General features: G+C 56.6%; 1 protein-coding gene across 13 annotated transcripts; it reads left to right on the top strand.

Moving 5' to 3' along the window:
• Window positions 1-1,745: 1,745 nt before the first annotated feature.
• ANO9 (anoctamin 9) lies at window positions 1,746-23,840 on the top strand. Of its 13 annotated transcripts, XM_044943917.2 has the most exons (24): window positions 7,327-7,472; window positions 8,186-8,260; window positions 8,364-8,489; window positions 8,675-8,817; window positions 9,968-10,014; window positions 10,140-10,198; window positions 10,280-10,353; window positions 10,570-10,704; window positions 11,030-11,126; window positions 11,231-11,291; window positions 11,367-11,449; window positions 11,774-11,878; window positions 11,959-12,120; window positions 12,203-12,239; window positions 12,451-12,562; window positions 20,715-20,772; window positions 20,879-20,976; window positions 21,105-21,232; window positions 21,313-21,465; window positions 22,177-22,324; window positions 22,851-22,952; window positions 23,024-23,117; window positions 23,214-23,323; window positions 23,395-23,840. In XM_044943917.2, the coding sequence occupies exons 1-24, from the start codon at window positions 7,443-7,445 to the stop codon at window positions 23,420-23,422; spliced, it is 2,265 nt and encodes a 754-aa protein (XP_044799852.2). In that variant the 5' UTR covers window positions 7,327-7,442; the 3' UTR covers window positions 23,423-23,840. The 13 variants fall into 13 exon arrangements, 12 of the variants coding, with proteins under 12 accessions (XP_044799845.2, XP_044799849.2, XP_044799856.2 ...); XM_044943910.2 differs by lacking the exon at window positions 7,327-7,472 and adding an exon at window positions 1,746-1,886 and having other exon boundaries at window positions 12,203-12,345; window positions 20,879-21,232; XM_044943909.2 differs by having other exon boundaries at window positions 7,325-7,472; window positions 12,203-12,345; window positions 20,879-21,232.
• The last annotated feature ends 369 nt before the right edge of the window (window positions 23,841-24,209 follow it).

Below are 24,209 nucleotides of genomic sequence, written 5' to 3' on the forward strand. Positions count from 1 at the left end.
GCAGGAGATGCTGCCTTTCCCACAGGGGCCTCAGGTGGAGGTGCCTGAGCAGCAAGGCTGCTGGATACAAGTTTCGTTTCCCCCAGACCCTTGGAAGGCGGGAATGAGAAGAGGCAGCGTCTCTGGAGTGTTGAAACTGGGAATGCCAAACGAAACCATGAGAGAGAGGGCAGCTTGCTGACGCTTGAAGTGACGTCTGAGTGGGGGACTAGTACGCTCTGACTGTCCTGAGCAGGTTGAGTCAGGGTTAGGGTCCTTCCACCTTCCTCCTAGGGCTTCCCCGGTGCCTCAGCGGTAAAGAATCCGTCTGCCAATGCAGGAGATGACGGTCCCATCCCTTGGTCGGGAAAATCCCCTGGGGAAGAAAAAATCCCCTTGCACTATTCTTGCATGGGAAATCCCACAGACAGAGGAGCCTGGTGGGCTACAGTTCAAGGTCACAAAGAGTTGGACACGACTTAGTGACTAAACAACAACGACCTCCCTCCTTAGGAAAAGTGACCACACTTCCCAGGCTTCCGTGCAGTAAGGTGTGGTGAGGTGACTAGCCAGGTGACTAACCACGGGCGGCCGGGATGCCCCTCCTTCATTTGCTCTCCTGGCTGTCTGCAATGTTGTGATGTCTGGGGCTTGAGCAGCCATTTGGAACCATGCAGTGGATCCATGTGCTTTCGGTGACCAACGAGTTACTAACCAGTCCTGGTAGCACTGCCTCCAGATGTCACTTGTGGGAGAGACAGGCATACAGGCTTGTTTAAGCTGCTACTTCGTGGGGTCTTCTGTCACACGAATAACACATTTGTCCAGACTCCTCCTCCAGTCTCACAGTTCTGTGCTGCCAGTTCCTTCTCTCGCCTTTGCCACCTCAGGGTTCGGTCCCTGCTGCCCTCACAGTCTGCCATGGGGTCCCCCAAACAGACACGTGGGCGGGGCCAGGTTATCCCGGTGGAACCGGGAGGAGCCCTCATCCGCGGGTCTGCTGCGTGGGTTCCCTGGGCTGCACAATGTGGTACTCCAACCTCCCGACCCCCGGCACACCCAAGCGGTCCCTGCTCTCCTCCAGCTGCCCCTGTGCTGCTCAGCATGTCCGCCTCTTCTCTCTCCTGACCCCCTGCCTTGCAGCTGCCAGAGCATGGACACCCTCCCTCCCTGTTGGGGGCAGTCCACCGTCCCCCAGGACAGTCTCCCTCAGGTGGCCCAGAGCTGCCTCCCGCTGCTGCCCTGACCACGGGTGGGGTACGGCCCCTCTCAGTCCTTCATTCCTGACCCCCCACCTCCTCCGGCTAGCAAGTGGCTCCAGGACCCCCGGGCTCCCCATCCTGGCCCTGGGGTGCACACAGCAGAGATTCTGGGTGGGGCAGACTGTTTTCTTTCTGGGGTCTGTCTCATCTTCCACCGTCCCGGCCCCACTTTCTCCTCCAAGGGACTGGACACTAGACTTGGAGGGTGGGAGGCTTGGTGCCCCAGAGCGGCCTGGGGACGGTGCGTCCAGGCGTCCTCAGGGAGAGTGAAGGGAGCAGGGAGCAGGGTTATTGGGAGCCGCTCCCCTCCCCCAAAGGATGCCGATCTAACACTTACGGCAGAGGAACGCCCCTCTGCAGGTGAGCTGGGAGCCTCCGGTGGGCGCCGGAGGCCCCGAAGGTGTCCCTGGCTCCGGGGCTTGGCGGAGGGGTGTGCCTTCCGGCCGGCGGGCACGGGCCGCTCCCGACGGCGGCACAGGGACCCGAGGACGAGGAGGGCGGGGAGAAGGGAGGGGTGAGTCCCACGCGGAAGTCAGGTAGGACCGCTGGGCGGCCTCCAAGCCACACTCGGGTTCCCAGCGGCGCTGGGGCTGCCTCGCCTCGGGACCCTCCGACCCTGAGCCCAGCGCGACCACCGGCATGCGGGTGAGTCCGCGCGAGGCCACGCCCGCCGGGACAGGCCCCGGCCTCCCGCCCCTCCCGCCTCCGTCCCCGTCCCCTGCAGAGCGGGAGGGGGCCGGCAGGGGGTCGTGACCCCCGTTCCCCCGGGGCTGGGGCAGGACGGAAGAAAGCGCTTGCCTCCTGCGCCGGGAGCCCCGGGGAGAGCGGGGTCAGGTGGGGGGCGTGGCCACCCCCGGGCGCTGAGCCTGGAGCCGGACCCCAGACCTCGCGGCTCCGTCCGGCGGGTAGGGGGCTGGGGAGACCCAGGGTGGCCGGCAGGGCCCTCCGCTCCTGGGGGTTCTGCCTGGGCCGGGGTGGGAGTCGCTGAAGGCTGCTGGATTCGGAATCTGGGGGCAGAGCAGGAGAGCGTCCGGGAGGACTTCCTCTCTTTCCTCCGCCAGGGACGAGGTCTCGAGGCCCGGGCAGCCGTGGGTGGCCGGGAGGAGACCCGAGCTGAGGTGGAGAGCGAAACCCGCCTCCCCGTCGCCCTCCTCCGGGCGCTCCCAGGTGTGGGCCAGGCAGGCGGCCTCGCACTCCGCCTCGGCCATTCCAGGGCTGTGGAGCCTTGGCAGCTGAGGCTGGTTCCCAGGCCAGCCCTGTGCTGGGGGGAAGGGAGCCTGGGGCTGGGGTTGGGGGGTGTGGAGGGAGCTAAGGCAAGAAAATCAGCCTTTGGGTAAAGACAGACACAGACAGCAGAGAGCTCCGCCCCGGCGGATCTGAGCATCTCCTTCCCCTGCCCAAATCCCTTCCATTTCCCACCCCCACCCCTGGCCCCAGCTGCAGTCCAAGTTCCACCGCTGCCTGTGCAGCCCTCTGGTCTCAGTTCAGTTCAGTCGTGTCCGACTCTGTGACCCCATGGACTGCAGCATGCCAGGCCTCCCTGTCCATCACCAACTCTCGGAGCTTGCTCAGACTCATGTCCTTTGAGTCGGTGATGCCATCCAACCATCTCAACTTCTGTCGTCCCCTTCTCCTCCCACCTTCAGTCTTTCCCAACATCAAGGTCTTTTCCAGTGAGTCAGTTCTTCACATCAGGTGGCCAAAGGATTGGAGTTTCAGCTTCAGCATCAGTCCTTCCAATGAATATTCAGGACTGATTTCCTTTAGGATTGACTGGTTGGATCTCCTTGCAGTCCAAGGGACTCTCAGGAGCCTTCTCCAACACCACAGTTCAAAAGGCCTCTGGTCTAGCTTCTGCTAACTGCTGATCTCACCTCCTGGTGGTTGCCCTCAAGCCCTTTATGCTTCTGCAGAGCTGAAGTGCTGAGCACCGAGGCTTTATGCTGTCAAGTCCCTGAGTCTCTGTAGCAGGTTCTTGGACACCAGCTGTGTGCTGCCCCTCAGGCCCTGTCCACACTACCAGGGCAAGCTCTGGGCTGCCTCCCCTGCCAAGCAGGTACCTGCCTCTCCAGGCCCGTGTCCACTCACGCTGGGCACTGCCCGTGACGGCTGCACTCACAGCAGGCCGCATCTGGGATGGATGGCCAGACAGACTTGTGATCTGACAAATGAGATGGATGGACAGTGGGAGGCATGGTGGGAAGGAGGGGCCCAAGGGGGGAGGGAGGCAGATGACAGGACTTGGAATCCAAGGGAGCTGGGACTTCCCTGGCGGCCCGGTGACTGGGACTTGGTGCTTCTGCTGCAGGGTGCATAGGTTTGATCCCTGGTCAGGGAGGTGAGATCCTACATGTTTCATGGTGTGGCCCCTGAACGATGAGGAACCAGAGCCAGGTTGGGGGATCGCACGTGTGGGTAGACCTCTCCACGTCTGAGCTTGGTGCTGGGGTGGGCGGTCCCTTTGCTGAGTGATGAAACCACTGCTTGCTGGTAGGGCCTAGCCAGGGGGCCGTGGGTGCTGGCTGGGCTGTGGTGTGACCCTAAGCCTGAGGCGGGCTGTGGATGGTGCGGGGAGGCCCCTGCCTGCTGCGTGTGGCTGGGGTGACGTCGTGTGCTCCAGGTAGGCTGCCCGGCCAGAAGGGTCGGGAGCTGGGGGGCAGGCACACCTGCACAGCAGTCCCTGTGCCCTGCTGGGACCTGCAAGCTGCCTGGGGATAGACAGACAGAGTGTGGATCCCCAGGCCTGGCCCCCACACCTGGGCTGGTCTCCCGGGGAGCTGCAGCCTCTAAAGAACTCAAGCAGGCAGTGGGTGGGTCGACTGGGGCTCTGGCCTGGACTCAGTCCTGGGCCTGGCCCACTGGGTGCGTGGCCTGCAGGGAGTGGGGGCTGGAAGCTCCAAGGGAGGACAACGGAGAGCCGGGTGCCTGGAACCTCCCCCATCCATGTGCGCAGACTTGCTGGGAACCTGCACATGGGTGGGGCTGGGACCCCCAAGGCCAAGCGGGCCCGGGGAGCCTCTGACCCTGCCTGGGGTCTGGGAGCCTGATGGGCACACGTGGCTTCCTGGAGGTGGGGCCTGGTGGACGGGGACAGCAGAACCCCCAGATAGCTCACCTCAGGTGCACCAAGCAGTCAGGTTGGCTGGAGGTGGGGGTGACTTTAGGGGAGCCTGGTTCTAATCCGTGAAGGCCTCTCTCCCTGGAGGACAGGTGGGCAATGGACAGCCTGATCCTGGAGCCTGGGGCCCAGGCAGCTGGCCTGGGGATGGGGCCGCTGGGCACAGAGCATGCGGGCACCAGACGTCCGGACGTCGAGTGTGGGGTGGCTTGACAGGATGGGGCAGGGGACTTAGGCCTGGCTACTGCTGCTCCTGTGCCTGCCGGCCCTTTCCCTGGGGGGACCAGGTCATGACTGGGGTGGGGCTGTGTCCCAGTGATGGGGGACAGTGCCTGTGGGACCCCTCTGGTCCAGGTCACACAGCAGCCTCCTGGGAAGGCTGACTCCCCTTTTCCAAGAGGCTCTGGGTAACGCCCCAAAGTCATGTGATGTCTCTGGGGAAAGACAGCTGCCCCAGCCTCATTTCTGGGTCCACTTGAGGGTTAGCCTCCCGCTGCTGCCTTTGGGAGTCCCTCGGGGATGGTCCTCCCCAGGCTCCCTCCTCCTGTCTGGATCCCTGTGCTGTCCCTCCCCACCCGGGGACCCTGTCTCCCCACCCAGGTACCCTGTCTTCCCACCAAGGTACCCTGTCTTCCCGCCCTGGGGACCCCATCTCCTCACTCAGGTACCCCATCTCCCCACCCCAGGTACCCTATCTTCCCGCCCCCGGGACCCCGTCTCCCCAGCTGGGACCCCGTTTTTCCGCTGCTGGTCCTGCCCACTCTTCAGCCTCAGGCTCACGTGAGGTAGCCTCTCTTTTCAGCCTCTGTGGGCCTGCCGGCGAGGGACCCTCAGAGGGTCATCCTGCAGGGGGTCCAGGCCCAGCAAGCGTAGGCCTCCTCCTGGGTCCGAGGTCGAGTACGTGAGGACCCATTTCACTCACGAATTTGTCTCACATGATGCTTCGCTCCTACAGTGGGCAAGTCACAGGACTGGCTGCTGGTGACAGAAATGCGCCAGCGTCCTTCGTCCCCATCTACGTGAGACCTGACTCCCTTTGCTGAGACAGGCCCCCAGGAAAGCGGGACAGAGGGCCAGGCAGGGGCTGCACCGGGGCACAAAGACCCCGGCATCCCGTGCCCTGGAGTCGGCCATTTTGTGGCTGAGACAGAGGGGAGAGAGGGGGCAGACCCAGGCCTGGTTCTGGACCCAGTAGTTCTGGGTGTGTCTGGGGGTGGGGAGTTGGGGTCGAGTCCTGGATTTAGTGAAACAAAATAAAAAACAGGTCCTTAGTAAGCTGAATTTCACACACACAACAGTATTTTTTTTTTTTAGTATAGGTTATGTCCCGTGCAATAATTGGGACATACTTATACTGAATGGTATTTATTGTTTATCTGAAATTCAAATGTGATGGGTGGCCTCCGTTTTCTCTGGCAGCCCTCAAGAGCGGACTGGCTGGAGCAGTCCAGTGAGGCTTTCTGGAGGAGGCAGGAATGTGCAGGGAGGAGAAGGGGAGCGGCGGGGGGAGCCTCAGGGCAGGGGCTGGCCAGGACGCTGGGCAGCTGCGATGCCTGGGGGGGGGGGGGGCGGATTGCAGGCTTGTGAGCCGGGCGGGGCTGCCCAGGGGCTGGCGGCGGGCCCGCGGTGGGATGGGGAGCCACCAGGCCCTTCAAGGAAGGCAGGGGGCTCCAGCTGACACAGCTCTCAGTGCCCCCAGGCCCTCATCCCAGGCTTCCTGTCAGCTCCCCGGGGAGCTGCTGACAGGGACACGGCTGGGGGCCTCTCACTGGGCACATGGGCTGGTCAGCCCTTTGCCGGGGCTGCAGGATGCTACCCGCGTTGCGTCAAGCCCCCCAAGGCTGGGAGATGTGGGTTCTTGCCTGAGGGCACAAAGCCTCAGCCCCTGCTGGGCGCTTGGCTCTGGAGGCGGTGTCTTTCCCCTGCCTCGGCCCCTGGGGCTCCCCCTGATGACCCACCTGCCTGCCTGCCCTGGTCCCCCATCTCCTGTGTCCCCCACTCTCTTCAGCCCAGTGGCTCTTCCAGAGAAGGGGCCCTGGGTCACTTTGTCTTAAGCCCTCCTAGCCTGTTGTCTGCTCTTTGGGAATCAGTGAGGCCTTAAGACACCCCTCCCACCTGGATGCCAGTCCCAGCATTTTCCACTCCCCTACTCCTGTGTGTGCTTAGCCGCTCGGACCCTGTGCGGCCCCATGGACTGCAGCCCACCAGGCTCTTCTTCCCATGGATTTCCCAGGCAAGAATACTGGAGTGGGTTGTCATTTCCTCCTCCCGGGGACCTTCCCGACCCAGGGGTGGAGCCCACGTCTCCTGCATTGGCAGGCAGGTTCTTTACCACTGTGCCACTTGGGAAGCCCCCGACTGCTACTTGTGCAGTTTTTGCAAATCTGTAAGTTTTCCTAAAGTGTCACAAAGACAGTGCAGGGCCTGCCGTGCCTGTTGCCTGGGGCACTGGTGCAGGTGAAGAGCCTGACTCGGCCTGGACTCACGTCACCGGCTTTTCCGAGTGTATCATGCAGGCCCCCCACGGCATCATCGCCGCATCCCCACGGCCCCTCCCATCTGTGATGGCCTCTCCGTCCCCCTTGTCCTTGGCTGCCTGACTCCGGGGTCTGCTCGCTGGGGCTCTCCTCCTGCTGGGATGGGGCCGTGGGCTTTCGGGACCACGAGCTGCTGCGTGCCATCGCCTGGGCTGTCATCTCCCAGGTTGCGGGCCTCTGCCAGGGTCTCCTCTGCAAAGTGACTTGTTTTCTGTTTCATACTTTCCTTGTTAGTCGCTGAGTCCAGGCCACCCTCAACAGGGAGGATTTCACCTCCCGGAGGGAGGAGCATAGAAGGACGTGTGTTCGTTAGGGAAAGTGAAAGTGAATGTGTTAGCCACTTGGTCGTGTCCGACTCTTTGCCACCCCATGGACTGTAGCCCACCAGGCTTCTCTGTCCATGGGGTTTCCCAGACGAGAATACTGGAGTGGGTTTGCGTTTCCTTTTCCAGCGGGTCTTCCTCACCCAGGAATCCGCCCACGCCCCTGCGTCTCCTGCGTTGGCAGGTAGATTCCTTACCGCTAGTGGCGCCTGGGAAGAAACTGATGAGAGTTTGGATTATTCACACAATTCTGGTATGAAATGTGCTAGTGTGAGCACCTTTGTCTGACTCCAAAGGGGGCCAGGGGGCAGGTCTGCGAGGTTTCTCAAACGCAGGCGCCAAGGCGCGCACAACAGCAGCACATGGGGGTCCTGCTGAGTCACCCTGGCTTTTTTTTTCCACATAGCTTATTTTCAATATTATGATTTTCAGGTGATGTACAGTATTATGTCACATTCAATATTTTATAGATCACCAGGTTTTTTTTGGTCGCAGTGTGCTTGCAGCGTCTCAGTTCCCTGACCAGGGACTGAACCTGGGCCCCGGCAGGGAAAGCGCCGAGTCCTAACCACTAGGCTGCCGTGAACTCCCACACCTGGATGGTTCACACTGTCTGACTGTAAAATGTTTGCTGCCAAATGGGTGGACGGCGATGCCTCCTTGGTCACCTAGCCTGCATTTTCCAAACGGTTTCACGTTCGCGTTCCATGTTTTCACCTTCTGGGTGCTCCTCTTCTGTGAAGTGTCCATTTGCATCTTTGGCCCATTTTCACTGCGCTGCCTGCCTTTTCTTATGAATTCAGGGTGCTCTTTGTATGTTTCCAAACAAACCTTTGCCAGCCATTTGTGCTGCATGCACGTGGCCCCACCAGAAACCATCCCTTTGGTGCCAGAGCACCCAGCCTGGGAGGTGCTCTATTGTGGCAACGAGTGCCAGCCTCTGTTCCGCATGTGCTTCACCCCCAGGGAGAAGAGAGTCTCCGGATCCTGGTGCCGACGGAAGGTGAGAGCCTTCCACTGATGGACATCAATACTTGTGAGGTGAGCCTACGTGAGCCCCTCCTGGGCTTGGTCCCACTCCCCCACGCCCTGCACCCGGCCTGCTCTGGTTGCCAGCCCTGGGCCCCATGCCTCTTTCCTCTAGACTGAGGCCCCTGAGCTATGGGACTATGTCTTTGTGGTCGATCGTCGCACCCAGAGAAACCCTCGGCAGGTCCAGCGGCAGCGGCAGTTTCTGGAAGAGCTTGAGAACCAGGGCTTTCGCTACAAGGTGGGAGGGCTGAGGGCCCTGCCTGGGTGCAGCAGTCACAGGGGGCTGGGTGGGTCCCAGGAAGGAGTCTGGGGAGGTTGCCTGTGGCCTCATGCCAGAGTTGGAGGGGACAGACTGTTGGCCTTGGATGAAGGGGGAGGGTCCCAAGGTGGAGCAGAGGGTCCCACGCTGCCCCCAACCCTCAGGCAATGGAGGACCAGGAGAAGGAGTTCTTCGGGATCCGAGCTAACAATAGCATGTTTGACCGGTACTGGAGACTTACGGAGACCGAGGACACTGTCCCCAGAGGGGAGCTGTCCAGGCCAACTTCCATCCGAGCCACCAATAGGTGAGAGGCTGGCCCACGGCAGAGCCAGGTGGACCCCTGCCCACCTACATGGTGGTCCAGACAGGCAGCAAGGCTCCCAGGTGTGGTCCTGGGGCAGAGGGCACAGGGGGCAACCATCTGTGCCTTACTTACCATGCCTGTAATACTGGAAAATGTGCTTGAAGGTTACATCTGTGACTGTGTCCCCAGATGCAGACCAGAAGCCAGCCTTAAAGGGCGGGTGGCATTTGGAGAGGCTGGGAGGACTCTCCCGGTTGTCCCTCCTGGGTTCTGAGGTCGTCTCCCTGGATTCAGTCTCCACTTCTTTTCTCCAGACTGAATGCCCTTCTCTGGACATCTGTCCCTGCCTCCCAGGCACCCCACACCTCCTCTCTCTCTCTAGGAACCTGCTTCTCCCCACTCTGATCCTTTAGCCCACCAAGCCAGTCCACCTGCCCTCCCCACACCCTGCCTCCAACACCTTCCTGGTCCTAGCCCCAGCCCTCTGAACTCACCTGGGGCCAGTCAGGGAGGTCAACAAAGAACACTCTGGGAGTCTGGATATGAGGCAATGGAGGGGGGCTTCCTGGGAGCTCAGAACTGGCTGGTTTAGGAGGACACATGCGTAGAGGCACCTTGTTGGGGCCTGGAAGGAGCAGGCTGTGGGGAGGGCCCTGGGACACTTGGGAGGCTGTGTCTCATAGGAGATGTTCCAGAGGAGCAGGATCAGATGTCTGGATGTGCCACCTCCTGGCTGTGTGGCCTTGGCCAAGTTACCCTCTCTGAGTTTCAGTCTTCCATAGGCAAAATGGCTCACAGGGGTGTAAAGAGGATTTATTTGTGCACATAAAGGGTGTGCTCTGAACATGTTGGGGCTCCAGGTGGGAGGTGTGATTGGAGGTGGGGAATCCTGGATGAAGCTGGACGGCTGATTGTAGGGCTGAGCATGGAGCCCTGGGACGAGAGAGACCACCCTGAGGGCGGCCCACCTTGCAACCACGGTACAGCTGAACCCTGGGAGGATTCGAGGAGCTGTACTCCCAGATGAGTCCTGGATTCTGAGCTCTGGTCAGGCAGTCCCAGCTAGTGGTCTGGGGGCTCTGCCAGGTTGAAGAGGGGCCTGGAACCTGGCCAGATAGAGGACCCTCCTGAACCAGCTCTTGTGTTCTAGAATCCGAATTGTCGACTTTGTCCTGAACAGCAAGATGGCAGCGGGTGGTAAGGACTGGATGGGCAGGTGGCCTGTGCTGCAGCCCTCCAGGAGGGGCGTCGCATGGGGAGAACGGGACAGGGTCCTCCCTCATCCCCGCCCCTTCTGACCCAAGAACCCCTCTGACCACCAGACACGCTCCAGGATTTGGTGAAGGATGGGGTCTTTGAGGCCGGGTTCCCCCTGCACAAGGTGAGGGGTGGGCTGGCTGGGAGAGGCCCTGAGGGCAGGACTTGAGGCAGGAAGCTCCCACTGTGTCTCACCTGTGCCCAGGGGGAGGAACACCTAAAGAAGAAATGGGCCCGGTGGAGAAGCATGTTCCAAAGGCAGCCAATTAGTGATATCAGGTACTACTGCCCTCGCGGACACACCTGTGCCCCCCGCAGGCAGGCTGCCCCTCTGTAGATACACCCATGCCTGCAGCAAACAGCTGTCTGGCGAACCATTTAGACATACATTTAGGTGCCCTCGGTACACTCCTTGCCCCCAGCATGGCAAGCTTCACCCAGGCGTTGGCCGTCACCCCTGGTGGGAGTGGCCCTGACGGGACGCTGTGCCCGTAGGGACTACTTTGGAGAGAAAGTGGCCCTGTACTTCGCCTGGCTCGGCTGGTACACTTACATGCTGGTGCCCGCCGCAGTGATAGGCCTCATCGTCTTCCTGAGCGGGTTTTCCCAATTCGAAGCCAGCCAGATAAGGTGGGCGGGGCCAGGGAAGGGGCGGGACTGAAGCTGATGGTGGGCGGAGTCAGGGAAGGGGTGGGCCTGAAACAGGGTGGGTGGGGTCATGGAAGGGGCGTATCTGAAGCTGATGGTGGGGCAGAGTCAGGGAAGGGGCGGGACTGAAGCTGAGGGTAGGCGGAGTCAGGAAAGGGGCGGGCTTGAAGCTTAGGGTGGGTGGGGCCAGAGAAGGGGCGGGACTGAAGCTGAGGGTGGGCGGAGTCAGAGAAGGGGCGGTCCAGGGAGGGGCCCCTCCAGGGTCCACAGGAAAGCCCGGCGGCCAACTCGGTCCCTGCGCCCTCAGCAAGGAGATCTGCAAGGCCCACGACATCTACATGTGCCCTCGCGGAGATCACAACCGCAGGTTCCAGCGGCTCTCAGACACGTGCGCCTATGCCAAGGTTTGCGCGGGGGGGGGTGCCCAGCGGGTCCTCCCGGGGAAGGGGAAGCCTGGGCCGGGGGTTGGGGGGAAGGCCACCCCAGCCCAACGTGCCCCTCCCTCTAGCTCACCCACCTCTTTGACAACGAGGGCACTGTGCTGTTCGCCATCTTCATGGCGCTGTGGGGTGAGTCGCGCGGACCTGGGGCCCCCTGAGCAACACAGGTAGACACGTCCCTGAGGCCTCTGCTTTCTGGCGCAGCCACCGTGTTCCTGGAGCTGTGGAAGCGGGAACGAGCCCGAGTGGTCCTGCAGTGGGAGCTGTACGGGTGGGACGAGGACCAGGTGAGGCCGACGGGCGGCTGGCTCGGGCCCTGAGAGGCTGCTGAGTCCGAGGGGTTCCGTGTCCAAGGGCTTCCCGTCGAAGGTTCCCATGTCCAAGGGTTTCCTGTGTCCGAGGGGGTGTCCGTATCCAAGGGCTTCCTGCTTCAAAGTTTCCTGTGTCCGAAGGGGTTCCGTGTCCGAGGGGTTCCGTGTCTGAGTGGGTTCAGTGTCCAAGGGGTTCTTGTGTCTGAGGGGGTCCTCTGTCGGAGGGAGGTTCCCAGGCCCCAGGGGGTTCTGCGTCTGAGGCAATTCCGGCATCTGAGGCCAGTTGGGTGCCTTCCACAGGAGGAAATGGCTCTGGGGCTCCTAAGCTGCCCGGACTACCAGCCGCGGCTGTACCAGCACTCCTACCTGCGGAGCACCGTCATCCTTCTCCTGTCACTCTTGATGGTACTCCTGGGCTCCCGTGGCTGGGCTGGAGAGCAGCTGGGGCAGTTCCCTGAGCCCTGTCCATCCTGCCTCCACCCCAGATCTGCCTCATGATCGGCATGGCCCACGTCCTGGTGGTCTACCGAGTCCTAGCTGCTGCCCTCTTCAACTCGGCCCTGCCTTTCTTGGGGGAGCAGGTGACCACGGCTGTGGTGGTGAGCGGGGCCCTGGTTCACTATGTGATCATCCTCATCATGACCAAGGTAGGGGTCGGGGCAGGGGAGGGTGCGGGGCAGGGTGCGGCTCCGCCCAGGTCCAAGGTGAGCCCTATCTCCCCTCCTACAGATCAACAAATATGTGGCCCTGAAGCTTTGTGACTTTGGTGAGAGACTGGCTTCTCGGGGAGAGGATTCAGGGTGGAGGTCTTGGAACCCTGGGGTGGGGAAATGGGGCCCACAAGAGGCCAGAGCATCCTGCCTGGGAGACAGGTGAGGGTCCCAGGTGACCCCAAGTTTTTAGGATATGGACAGGCTGGGCGTGGGCTGTCATTGGGGGGAGAGATGAGGGAAGGATGGCCCCACATCTCATTCCAGAGAAACCCAGGACCTTTTCAGAGCGAGAGAGCAAGTTCACTATCAAGTTCTTCACTCTGCAGTTTTTTGCTCACTTCTCCTCCCTTATCTACATTGCCTTCATCCTGGGCAGGTAAGGGCCACCGGCTCTCACATGCCTCCCTCTAACTTCTTTCTCCCACCTTGGAAATGGAAACACATGTTCTTTTTAATTTTTAAAATGAATCAAGCTCAAAACACGTGGAAACCTAATACAGAAATGTGTGAAAGAAGTGCACAGTCTACCCCCAACTGTCCAGTTCACGTCCCCAGAGATGACACTGTTTGTTGCATCTCCCCAGATATTTTTACACATCTAAGCTCACACAGACACACCTATCTTAAAATTCTTATGTGTTTGTTTCGGCTGTGCTGTGCCTTTGTTGCTGTGCACATGTGCTGATCTGAGGCTACTCTCGAGTTGCTGGTGAGGGCTTCTCCTTGCTGTGGCTCCTGTCGCAGGGCGTGGGCTCCAGGCACATGGGCTCAGGAGTCGCGGTGCACCGGCTTCATTGCCGTGGTGGCGTGTGGAATCTGCCTGCACCAGGGATTGAAACTGTGTCCCCTGCGTCGGCAGGCAGATTCTCAACCACTGTGCCACCAGGGAAGTCCCAGATACACCTGTTGACATAAGTGGTTTGTCACATAAATTATCCTCTCTGCCTTACCCTGAAAGCACACAATAGGTATCTTCCATGTCCGCAAGGGTGGTGAGGCTTTGTTTTTAAAACCATACATGAGCATTCCTTTGAGAGATGTTCTTGAATTTATTTAACCACATCAGTTGGTGGACATTTGGGTTAATTCCAGTTTTGAGCTTTGTAAGTAAAGTGGCAGTGGGCATCTCATATACCAGGCACAGGCACACACTTGCTCTCACCTTCCAAATTAGTGAAGTTAACATTTTGATTCAATCAACAGACATTTTCTTGTCTTTTCAGAAGAAAATAATTGCTCCATGTGGTCTCTGTGTTTGCTCAACTTTTTTAAGTTGCATTGTTGTCGTTCAGGCGCTAAGTCATGTGCGATTCTTTGTGATCCCCATGGACTGCAGTGTGCCAGTCTCCCTGTCCTTCACCACCTCCTGGGGTTTGCTCAGACTCATTAACCCCGAACTCTCTAGTGGAACTTTGAAAACAGAAAACCCCTCCCAGTTCATTCAAAGACATCGTGAGGTCCTTGGAGAGGCCTTCCGTCTGTCCCCGTCTCCGGGCTCTGCTTGGCCTTCCCATCCTGGTGAGCCCATCCCCCTCTGCTAGGGAGGACCCCAAGTTTTCCAGTGGCTTCCTGAGAAAGGGTGCGCAGGAGATGATCCGTGCTGAGTTCCTCTGTATTGAGGACCTGACCGAGCGACTGCTAGAGACAGGATGCTAAGTTGGATGTGGTTTTCCTCAGACTCGAGGGATAGCTTTGTTGGCTTCCAGTGTTCCGTCCCACGGACCTGACGGCAACGCGACTCCGACTCTCTGCATCTTCTCACTATCCTCCATCTCCGGAAACTTCTTAGCAGTGTGACTCGGTGGCTCTTTCTCACTGCACGTTGCTGCAGTACTTCATGCCTCTGTCTTCCACACCAGCATCTCTGTCTCTACTGGACGGCCTCCACCACCACACAGACGTGCCCGCATCTCCCTTTCAAACGCCCTTCTCCCTGTCGTGCCCAGTTCCTGGCATCCCCAGCCCATGCTTCTCCCGCCCCACACCAGGGCCACCTCTGGCCACTGACTGCTGCCCTTCTCCTGGCCTCTAAAGAGCACTTGACCCAGAACCCTGGTCCCTCAGACCCCGCTCTTGCCTTGCTCCCTCTGCTTCTGCCCTGCCCTGTCTCAACTCCTGTGCTGGCCAGGTATGCAGAATCCATGCTGATCAAGTGGAAAGAAATTACCCGGTGCTCGCTGGGCCTGGAGCCTCAGGTCCTTCCGTTTTAGTGATTTTCTGATGTGTCTGATAGCCCCCTCCTTTGGTTCCCTCTCTTCCCGTCTGGGAAATTCTTTTTGTTTGAAAATCAGATCTTCTGAATTGATCATCCAATTTTCTTTGCTTTTTCCTTCCATCCTTGTCCCAGTTTCTCAGAATTTTTCTTTGAACGCATTACTTTTGCTTATGTTCTTAATTTCAGAGCACTCCTTTCGATGTTTCAGGGTCTTTACAGCCTCCTCTTCGTGTTACCTGGACACCAGGGTTTCTCTTGTCTGAGAACGTGGCCTCTTTTCCTGCTACTCTGCGTTGCTTCTGTTCCTTGCAAGTGTTTTATGCTCTTTGTTGATTGGTCTCTGATTCTGGTGTTAGAGACCGTCCTTAGACGTCTTTTATTCCTGGACACATGTCTTTAATTGAGAAAGGCATGTGCCAGTGTGCTCTGGACCACGTGTCTCCTGGTGGGGCCTTTTGTTCTGTCTGTACCCGAAGGGGAATCCCTGGTGTCCTGCCTGGAGGAAGGAGGATGCCTTTGGTATGCTGGGAGCCCAGCTGGGGGAGGGACAGCGTGGGGTCTCGGTGTCCATTGGCTCAATCCTGAGATCTGAGTCTTTGGTTGTTCAACCTCCTGGAAGTGTCTCTGTCTTTTCGCTTGTGTCGGGGGATTAGAGGTCAGATAGGAGGCCCAGGGGTTCAGCCAGGCCTGCATCCCATCCAGCGGGTGCCCCCGCCCACCAGAGGGGCCCAAGTCCTGGGTGCTCCGGGCGAGGTGGGGCTGCCGGCTGCTCGGATGTCAGCCCCGCAGGTTCGATCCAGCAGGATGTGTCGACTGGGCTGCAGGCCTCTTCAGTTCCCTCCCAGCTCTGAGGTGATGCCTGGCCGGGGGTGTCGGCAGCCAGCCATTTCAATTGAAAGTTGGGAGTGCACGTTCATGTGGAGATGAGCATTGCTAAAGCAACCTCCAGAAACCCTGAGGTGATTCACAGAGACACTCGCTCTGTGTGTGTGCATACCCCCTGCTGATCTGACGAACAGAGGCTTCTCATCTTTCAAGGTGCCTTATTAAAACCTATTAGTGAGAATCCAGCTTCTTCCCAGATATTTATTGGTCATTAAATTTGTTTCTATAAACTGTTCATATCATCTGAGCATCTTCATAATCTCAAGATCAAATGGATTCTCTTTTGACGTTATCAGTTTCTTAAAATCATGTCATATTTTACTTTGCTTCTTATTTGACCATTTCTTTGTCGTAGAGCTCTTTATTTTTCCCGTTGTTTCCAGCTGCCTTTTCCCCCTTGCGTGTCTATGGCAAACTGCTTGTTGCATGGAGTCCCTTTGTCCATGGGACCCTCCTTGGGAGCCCTGCCTTCTCCCACACTGGCCTGGTTGCTCTCAGCGCCTCCTGTACATCTGTCTTCTTGGGACTTGGGTTAGGACCATCATTTCCTGATTCCCAAGCCTCCTGCTTTCTTGATTTTTGCTTTCATTTATTCTGAGAAGGTATATTGGAAAGGTAAATTTTCTGAATTCTTTTATGTCTCAAGGTGTCATGGTCTACCCTGGCACATGATTGATATGGCTGGGTAGAGAAGTCTAACTTCAAAACAGTTTTCCCTTCTAGAACTTCAAAGACATTGCTCCTTTGTCTTTGAACATGCAAAATGGATGATGAGAAGTATGCAGAAAATCTGATTTTTGTTTTTTCCTAGTTGACCTAGATTTTTTCCCTCTGGTAGAGGGATCTTCTGTTTAAAATTAGGGTCTTCTCTTTAAGAAGGGGGACACTCGGGGTGAGTCTTTTCTTCCTGCACTGTGCTGGGCAGTTGTTGACACCTTCCGATGAAAAAATCATGTCCTGCTTAAGCTCACTAAATTTTTTTCTTTTTAATCTCAGATTTTTTAAAAAAACCTCCCCTTGCTTCCTCTTTATGCGAGTCCTGGTCCTCGCGGGCTGTCCCCTGTGCGTCTGCCTTTTTCTCTCATATCGTCCATCTCTCTGTCTCACCTCCTCACGCGTCTGCCTTTTTCTCTCATGTCGTCCGTCTCTCTGTCTCACACTCCTCACGCGTCTGCCTTTTTTTCTCATGTCGTCCGTCTCTGTCTCACAATCCTCATCTAGGAAGGTCCTTTCACTTTGTCTTTTTTGCCTTCTGTTGTTTTCTTCTAAGAATTTTAAGACAAAGTCTTAATTTTTAAGAGATTTTTGGTCTTTTATTACCCTTATAGTGTCCTTTTCTTGTTTCCATAGACACAGTACTTTCTTGAAGATATCAATGTTCTTTTTCCCCTTAAGTTTTTTTCTTTTAAGTATTTGTTTGGCTGCATCACGTCTTCGTTGCGGCCTGTGGGATCTAGTACCCTGACCAGGGATTGAGCCTGAGTCCCCGGGACTGGGGGCTCAGTCCTAGCCGCTGGGCCACCAGAGAAATCCCATTTCCTTTCCTCATCTCATTTCCTAAAGGGTCCATCTTCCTGTTCCTTTACCACAGTCTTTCTCTGTTATACAGCTGCTTTTCCTCACGGCTGAAGATTTGCAGCCCTCCACTGACTTTGGATAATGAAGGACTCAATTGATTTTCCCTGGCAGGATGGAATATGTCTTTATAATAATAACTCATGTCATGGATGCTCACACATTCTATTCTAAGTCATGTTTGTCATCTCTAATCCGCACAACAGCCCTACGAGGTAGGGACTCTAAACCCCATTTCACAGATGGGTTGACGGAGAAGTTACGAAGCTCTCAGGGTGACATAGTCAGCAGGCGGAGGAGCAGATGAGGCCCGACTCGGTTCCTCCTGTGTGCCGTCCCTGCACGCTGTGCTTCCGGGTGAGGAGGTGAAAGCCTAGGCGATCTCTCGTGTTCCTGTGAAGGCAGTTTACAATATTTTTAAACACTCAGATCTTTGATCCACAGGAACTGGTTCTGCTGCAAGGGGCACGGGAGGGAAGCTTGTTTTGTTTCCAAGTGACAGCCAGCTGTCCCCAAACCATCTGCTGACTGTTCCATCACCACCACCACCTTCTGCACACACCAAGTCCCATCATTTGCCTGAATGTTTCGCTCTTTCTGTGAATTCTGATCATTTTAGTCTAGTATTTTACTGTGTAATTATTACTCTGTTATGCTTTACTATCAGATAGGACTAGCATTAATTTTCTTTTTCTCTTCTTTTTCACTTTTCCTTTTTTGTAGTTATTTACATGTTCATTCTTCTAGGTGAACTTTAATTTTTGTGAAACTCCATCAAAATTCTGTGGGATTTACCTTAGGATTGCAGGGAAATTATACATTCTTTTAGGGAGAACCGGCATACATACTGTATTAATTTTCTTTTACCACAATTTAGTAGCTTTAAACAATACACATTATGGACAGTTCTAGAGGCCGAGTCCAAAAAGGGTCTTGCTGGACTAAAGTCAAGGTGTCAGCAGGGCTGCGTTCTGTCTGGAGACCCTCGGGGAGAATCCACACTGCTGTTTTTTTCAGCTGCTAGACGCTGCCTGATTCCATGGCTCCTGGTCCCTTCCTCCTGTGTCTGCAAAGCCAGGGGTATCAGGCTGAGCCCCGTTCATTTTGTCATGTCTCCGACTCTCCTCTTTCCTCATTTAAGGACTCTGGTGATTAAAATGGGCACACCTAGATCACCCAGGATTCTCTGTCCATTTTAAGGTCAGCTGATTGGCAACCTTAATGCTGCCATGTCATATAACATAAGCCAGGAATCATGATGTGGACGTCCTTGGGGGGCCTGTCGTTCTATCTGTCTCAAGCATGCAATCCTAATTTTTTGTATCAAAGAACAAGGCTTCTCTATTCAAGTCTTGTTTTGATGTTCTTTAGCTGTCATGTGAGCTCTGATCTCAGTTCCGTCGCTCAGTCGTGTCCAACTCTTAGTGATCCCATGGACTGCAGCACGCCAGGCTACCCCGTCCATCACCAACCTCCAGAGCTTGCTCAAACTCATGCCCATCAAGTTGGTGATGCCATCCAAGCATCTCGTCCTCTGTAGTCCCCTTCTCCTCCTGCCTTCAGTCTTGCCCAGCATCATTTTCTTTTCTAATGAGTCAGCTCTTCGCATCAGGTGGCCAAAGTATTAGAGTCTCAGCTTCAGCATCAGTCCTTCCGATGAATATTCAGGACTGATTTCCTTTAGCATTGACTGGTTGGATCTCCTTGTAGTCCGAGGGACTCTCAAGAGTTTTCTCCAATAACACAGTTCAAAAGCATCAATTCTTCAGCACTCAGCTTTCTTTATAGTCCAACTCTCACATCCATACATGACAGTTGGAAAAACCATAGCCTTGACTAGACGGACCTTTGTCAGCAAAGTAATGTCTCTGCTTTTTAATATGCTGTCTAGTTTGGTCATAGCTTTTCTTCCAAGGAGCAAGCATCTTTTAATTTCATGGCTGCAGTCACCCTCTGCAGTGATTTTAGAGCCCCCCAAATAAAGTCTGTCACTGTTTCCATTGTTTCCCCATCTGTTTGCCATGAAGTGATGGGACCAGATGCCATGATCTTAGTTTTCTGAATGTTGAGTTTTAAGCCAACTTTTTCACTCTCCTCTTTCACTTTCATCAAGACGCTCTTTAGTTCTTCTTCGCTTTCTGTGTCATCTGTATATCTGAGGTTATGGATATTTCTCCTGGCAATCTTGACTCCAGCTTGTGCTTCATCCAGCCCAGCATTTTGCGTGATGTACTCTGTATAGAAGTTAAATAAGCAGGGTGACAATATATAGCCTTGACATTTTTCTTTCCCAGTTTGGAACCAGTCTGTTGTTCCATGTCCAGTTCTAACTGTTGCTTCTTGACTGGCATACACATTTCTCAGGAGACAGGTCAGGTGGTCTGGTATTCCCATCTCTTGAATTTTCCATAGTTCATTGTAATCCACACAGTCAAAGTCTTTGGTGTAGTCAATAAAGTAGAAGTAGATGTTTTTCTAAGTAGAATTAGATGTTTTTCTGGAATTCTCTTGCTTTTTTGATGATCCAACAGATGTTTGCAATTTGTTCTCTGGTTCCTCTGCCTTTTCTAAAACCAGCTTGAACATCTGGAAGTTCATGGTTCACATATTGTTGAAGCCTGGCTTGGAGAATTTTGAGCATTACTTTGCAAGCGTGTGAGATGAGTGCAGTTGTGCGGTAGTTTGAACATGCTTTGGCATCGCCTTTCTTTGATTGGAATGAAAACTGACCTTTTTGAGTCCTGTGGCCACTGCTGAGTTTTCCCAATGTGTTGGCATACTGAGTGCAGCAGTTTCACAGCATCATCTTTGAGGAGTTGAAATAGCTCAACTGGAATTCCATCACCTCCAGTAGCTTTGTTTGTAGTGATGCTTCCTAAGGCCCTCTTGACTTTACAGTCCAGGATGTCTGGCTCTAGGTGAGTGATCACACCACCTATCACGACGTTATCTGGATCATGAAGATCTTTTTTGTACAGTTCTTCTGTGTATTCTTGCCACCTCTTCTTAATATCTTCTGCTTCTGTTGGGTCCATACCATTTCTGTCCTTTATTTTGCCCATCTTTGCATGAAATGTTCCCTTGGTATGTCTAATTTTCTTGAAGAGATCTAGTCTTTCCCATTCTATTGTTTTCCTCTATTTCTTTGCATTGATCACTGGGGGAGGCTTTCTTATCTCTCCTTGCTATTCTTTGGAACTCTGCATTCAGATGGGTATGTCTTTCCTTTTTCCCTTTGCCTTTCGCTTCTCTTTTCTCAGCTATTTTTAAGGCCTCTTCAGACAACCATTTTGCCATTTTGCATTTCTTTTTCTTGGGGATGGTCTTGATCACTGCCTCCTGTACAATGTCACGACCCTCCGTCCACAGCTCTCCAAGCACTCTGTCTGTCAGAGCTAATCCCTGGCATCTGTTTCTCACTTCCACTGTGTAATCGTAAGGGGTTTGATTTAGGTCAGACCTGAATGGATTAGGTGGCTCAGACAGTAAAGCGTCTGTCTACAATGTGGGAGACCCAGGTTCGATCCCTGGGTCGGGAAGACCCCCTGGAGAAGGAAATGGCAATCCACTCCAGTACTACTGCCTGGAAAATCCCATGGACAGAGGAGCCTGGTAGGCTACAGTCCAGGGGGTTGCAGAGTTGGACACGACTGAGCGAATGTTATTCTTACCCTTGAATGGTCTAGTGGTTTGTGTGTGCAAGCATGTGCCCACAGGCGTGTCTGGGCACAAGGCTCACATCCGGCCGCTGCTCACCTGTGGGGCAGGTCTGCTTCCTTCCCCTCCAGGGCCCATTGCGCCCCAATTCCCACTCTTGTCCTGCCACCTCCCTCAGCCTGGCTGTCCTTCACAGGATCAACGGTCACCCCGGGAAGACGGTGCGCCTGGCGGGGCTGTGGAAGCTGGAGGAGGTCAGCCTGTCCCGGGTGCCCTACTGCCCTCTTCCCGCACTGCCCCCTCTCCTGGCCTCTCCCAGTGCCCCATGCGCGTGCGCACCTCCCACGCTTATCCCTGCAGTGCCACCTCAGCGGCTGCATGATGGACCTGTTCGTGCAGATGGCCATCATCATGGGTCTGAAGCAAACGCTCAGCAACTGCGTGGAGTATCTGAAGCCGTGAGCACCCCCTCCCCTCCGGGCGCCGCCCACCGCAGGGAGTCCGGAACCGCAGGACGCCCCGCCCCCCCCCCCACGCCAGCCCCGCTGCTCCTCCCCGTTCTCCCCCCGGGTTCTCCTGCCCCTAGGTGGCTGGCGCACAAGTATCGCTCCTTGCGGGCCCCGTCTCAGGACCCCGAGCTGGGCCTCTGGCAGCGCAACTATCGGCTGAACCCAGTCTACACCTTCAGCCTGTTCAACGAGTTCATGGAGATGAGTACGTGGGGTGGGGCTGGCGGCCGAGGGGCTGGCGGAGGGGCTGGCGAGGACGCGCAGGGTGACCGCCCCCGCCCGCAGTGATCCAGTACGGCTTCACCACCATCTTCGTGGCTGCCTTCCCGCTGGCCCCGCTGCTCGCGCTCTTCAGCAACCTCGTGGAGATCCGCCTGGACGCCATCAAGATGGTCCGGCTGCAGCGGCGCCTGGTGCCACGCAAGGCCAAGGACATCGGTCAGGGGCCGGCCAGGAGCGGGGCGGCCAGCGCGCCAGTCTCCCTGGAACCCCAGCTCTAAGCCTTGGGGGGCAAGAGGGGTCCTCACCCCGCGGTGGCCCCCAGCCCTTCCCAGGGTCTGCCTGGGTTGGGGGTTGAGCCCAGGCCCCAAGAAGAGGAGGGGCTGGCATGCCCCCACTGCCCCCCATCCCCAGTCGGGGAACTGGGAAGCAGGTGCAAAAAGGCTGGACTCTCAGAGCAGGAAGCTGGGGGAGAGATGTCCAGCAGCTGGGGGCAGGGACTCGGTCATCTCGGCTGGCCTTGCCGGGGCGGATGGGGTCAGGGATGAAGCAAGGAGATGGAGTACTGGACAAGGCAGCAGGAGAGAGGAAGGCCTCTGTCCCAGGACCAGTAAGGGGGTCTGCCCCTGCCCTGGGTGGGGGAACCTAGGAGGCAGAGCAGGCCTGGGGGGCAGCTGAAAGGTTCAGGCATAACATGGGGGATGGAGACCTGGGCCCCTCCCTGTCCATGTCAAGAAGCAGGGTGCAGGAGAGTGGCGTTTGCCCTCTGCTGGCCTTGGCCCAGACTGTCCTCATCGGGGGCCCGGCAGTCTCCACAGGCATAAGTGTGACAAAGCCCTTGGCCATCCGGGCTCCCAGCCTTGGGGAATCAATGGGGCCAGGGGAGGAGGCTCGTAGGCAGACCAGGCCTCTTTCCCTCCTGCGGCCCAGGGACCTGGCTGCAGGTGCTGGAGGTCATCGGTGTGCTGGCGGTCATTGCCAATGGGATGGTCATCGCCTTCACGTCCGAGTTCATCCCCCGCGTGGTGTACAAGTACCGCTATGGCCCCTGCCGGAGAGGGGCCCAGTCTGAAGTCGAGTAAGGGGATGCTGCCATACAGCCCTGGAGGGTCTCAGACTGTCCAGAGGCCCCTGCAAAACTGGCCCCACTCCAGGGGAGCCCAGGGCAGGGCTTGATGCTCCCAGTTTCTCCTGGGGTGGTCTGCTCCCGCCCTGTGCCGACCTAGAGACCCTGGGTGGAGGCTGGGAATGCGGACTGGACCCTAGGAGGGCATTAATGTCCCAGAGCTAGCCATCTTCTGAGCAAGCGCTATGGGAACAGCTCCCCTTCCGAAGTCAGACGCTTTGTAGGGTCTGCACACTGTCCTCATCCAGCTCTTCCAGCCCTGTGGGGGACTGGGTCTCCAGGGGTCTCTCCCAAGAAGGCTCCCCCAGCCCCTGCGAGTCCCTTCAGCCTCCCTGAGGGCCCGTCTCCCATGTACAGAGGTGGAGGAGAGGGTCTGCACTGTGGCCCACCCTGATGGCCCCCACCACATTGGGCCAGATTCGAGCCAGCACCCCGGAAGCCTGAGGGGCCACACCAAGCTCCTGTCCTCTGCCCACAGCTGCTTCACCGGCTATGTCAACCACAGCCTGTCTGTGTTCTACACCAAAGACTTCCAGGATCCTGCCGAAATCGAGGGCTGGGAGAATGTGACCGAGTGCAGGTTTGGACCCCCACCCCCTGCGAGCACCCTTTGAACTCCTGACCCCTGACCTCATCTGCTCCCCACCCCAGGTACCGGGACTATTTCTCTGCTCAGGACTCCAACTTCTCAGAGCAGCAGTGGTTCCTCCTGGCAATCCGCCTGGCCTTCCTCATCCTCTTCGAGGTGAGTCAGCACGGCAGGGACCCTGGAGTGGGGCAGCTCTCTGACCCTTGGCGCCCCTGTGCAGCCCTCCTGACCTCCCCTCTCTGCCGTCCCCAGCACGTGGCTTTATGCATCAAGCTCATTGCGGCCTGGTTCGTACCCGACGTCCCACAGTCGGTGAAGAACGAAGTCCTGAAGAAGAAGTACCAGAGACTGGAGCAAAAAAGGTGGAGAGGCGGGGCTGGCTGGGAGCGGGGAGGGCTGGGGTGGAACCACTCAACCCGTTTCCTGCCTCCAGCTGCAGCCCCAAGAGCACAGACGTGTAGGGGACCCGGAGCAGGTGGTGCCCGGAGCCCACGACTCCGGAGCTGCCACCACCGCCTCCCGCCCCAGCCTGGCTGGCTGTGTGTGGGGAACTTTAAGAAGACCCAAGTGTGTGGGGGGGCCCTGGGAGCCCCTGTGTGTTTGGGGTGTCTGCGAACTGCACCCTTGTCCGTGGTCTGTGAGGCCTGTTCCATGTGTTAGGTCTCAGGCTTGGTACTGCCTGACTTGAACTCTCAGTGGCTCCTGCCGGCCCTAGAAGGGGAGGGCGGGCAGGGCAGAGGCTCCTGCGCAGCCACAGTGCAGGGGGGCTGGCCTCTTTCCTGGGCTGCCCTCTGACTTCTGGGCCCCAGATCTTGCCCCACCCCCTGGCTCCCTTCAACCAGCAGAATTTTCTATAATAAAATAAAAATTTTCTGTAGATTTCTGGGTCTCTCTGATGGATTATGTCTGCCCTCAGGGCTAGCAAGTTTATACTCAAATCCTTTCACATGCTAGCAAGGTTATGTTCAAGATCCTTCAAGCTAGACTTCAGCAGTACATGAACTGAGAACTGCCAGATGTACAAGCTGGGTTTTAAAGAAACAGCGGAACCAGAAATCAAATTGCCATTTGTTGGGTCATTAAGAAAGCAAGAGCCTTCCAGAAAAACATCTACTTCTGCTTCACTGACTACGCTAAAACCTTTGACTGTGTGGATCACAACAAACTGGAAAATCATTAATGAGATGGAAGTACCAGACCACTGTACCTGCCTCCTGAGAAATCTGTATGTAGGTCAAAAAGCAACAG

This window comes from Bubalus bubalis, chromosome 5 (genome assembly GCF_019923935.1).
Source record: "Bubalus bubalis isolate 160015118507 breed Murrah chromosome 5, NDDB_SH_1, whole genome shotgun sequence".
In the NCBI taxonomy this organism is placed as follows: domain Eukaryota; kingdom Metazoa; phylum Chordata; class Mammalia; order Artiodactyla; family Bovidae; genus Bubalus; species Bubalus bubalis.

What these genes read in the sequence shown, in the direction of transcription:
- ANO9 (XM_044943909.2), top strand. Translation starts at nt 7,443, where the DNA reads ATGAGAGTTTGGATTATTCACACAATTCTG. An exon ending in GCATCCTGCCTGGGAGACAG is followed by an intron (nt 12,346 to 12,450) that starts GTGAGGGTCCCA and finishes ATCTCATTCCAG; the next exon opens with AGAAACCCAGGACCTTTTCA. An exon ending in CAGAGACTGGAGCAAAAAAG is followed by an intron (nt 23,324 to 23,394) that starts GTGGAGAGGCGG and finishes TCCTGCCTCCAG; the next exon opens with CTGCAGCCCCAAGAGCACAG.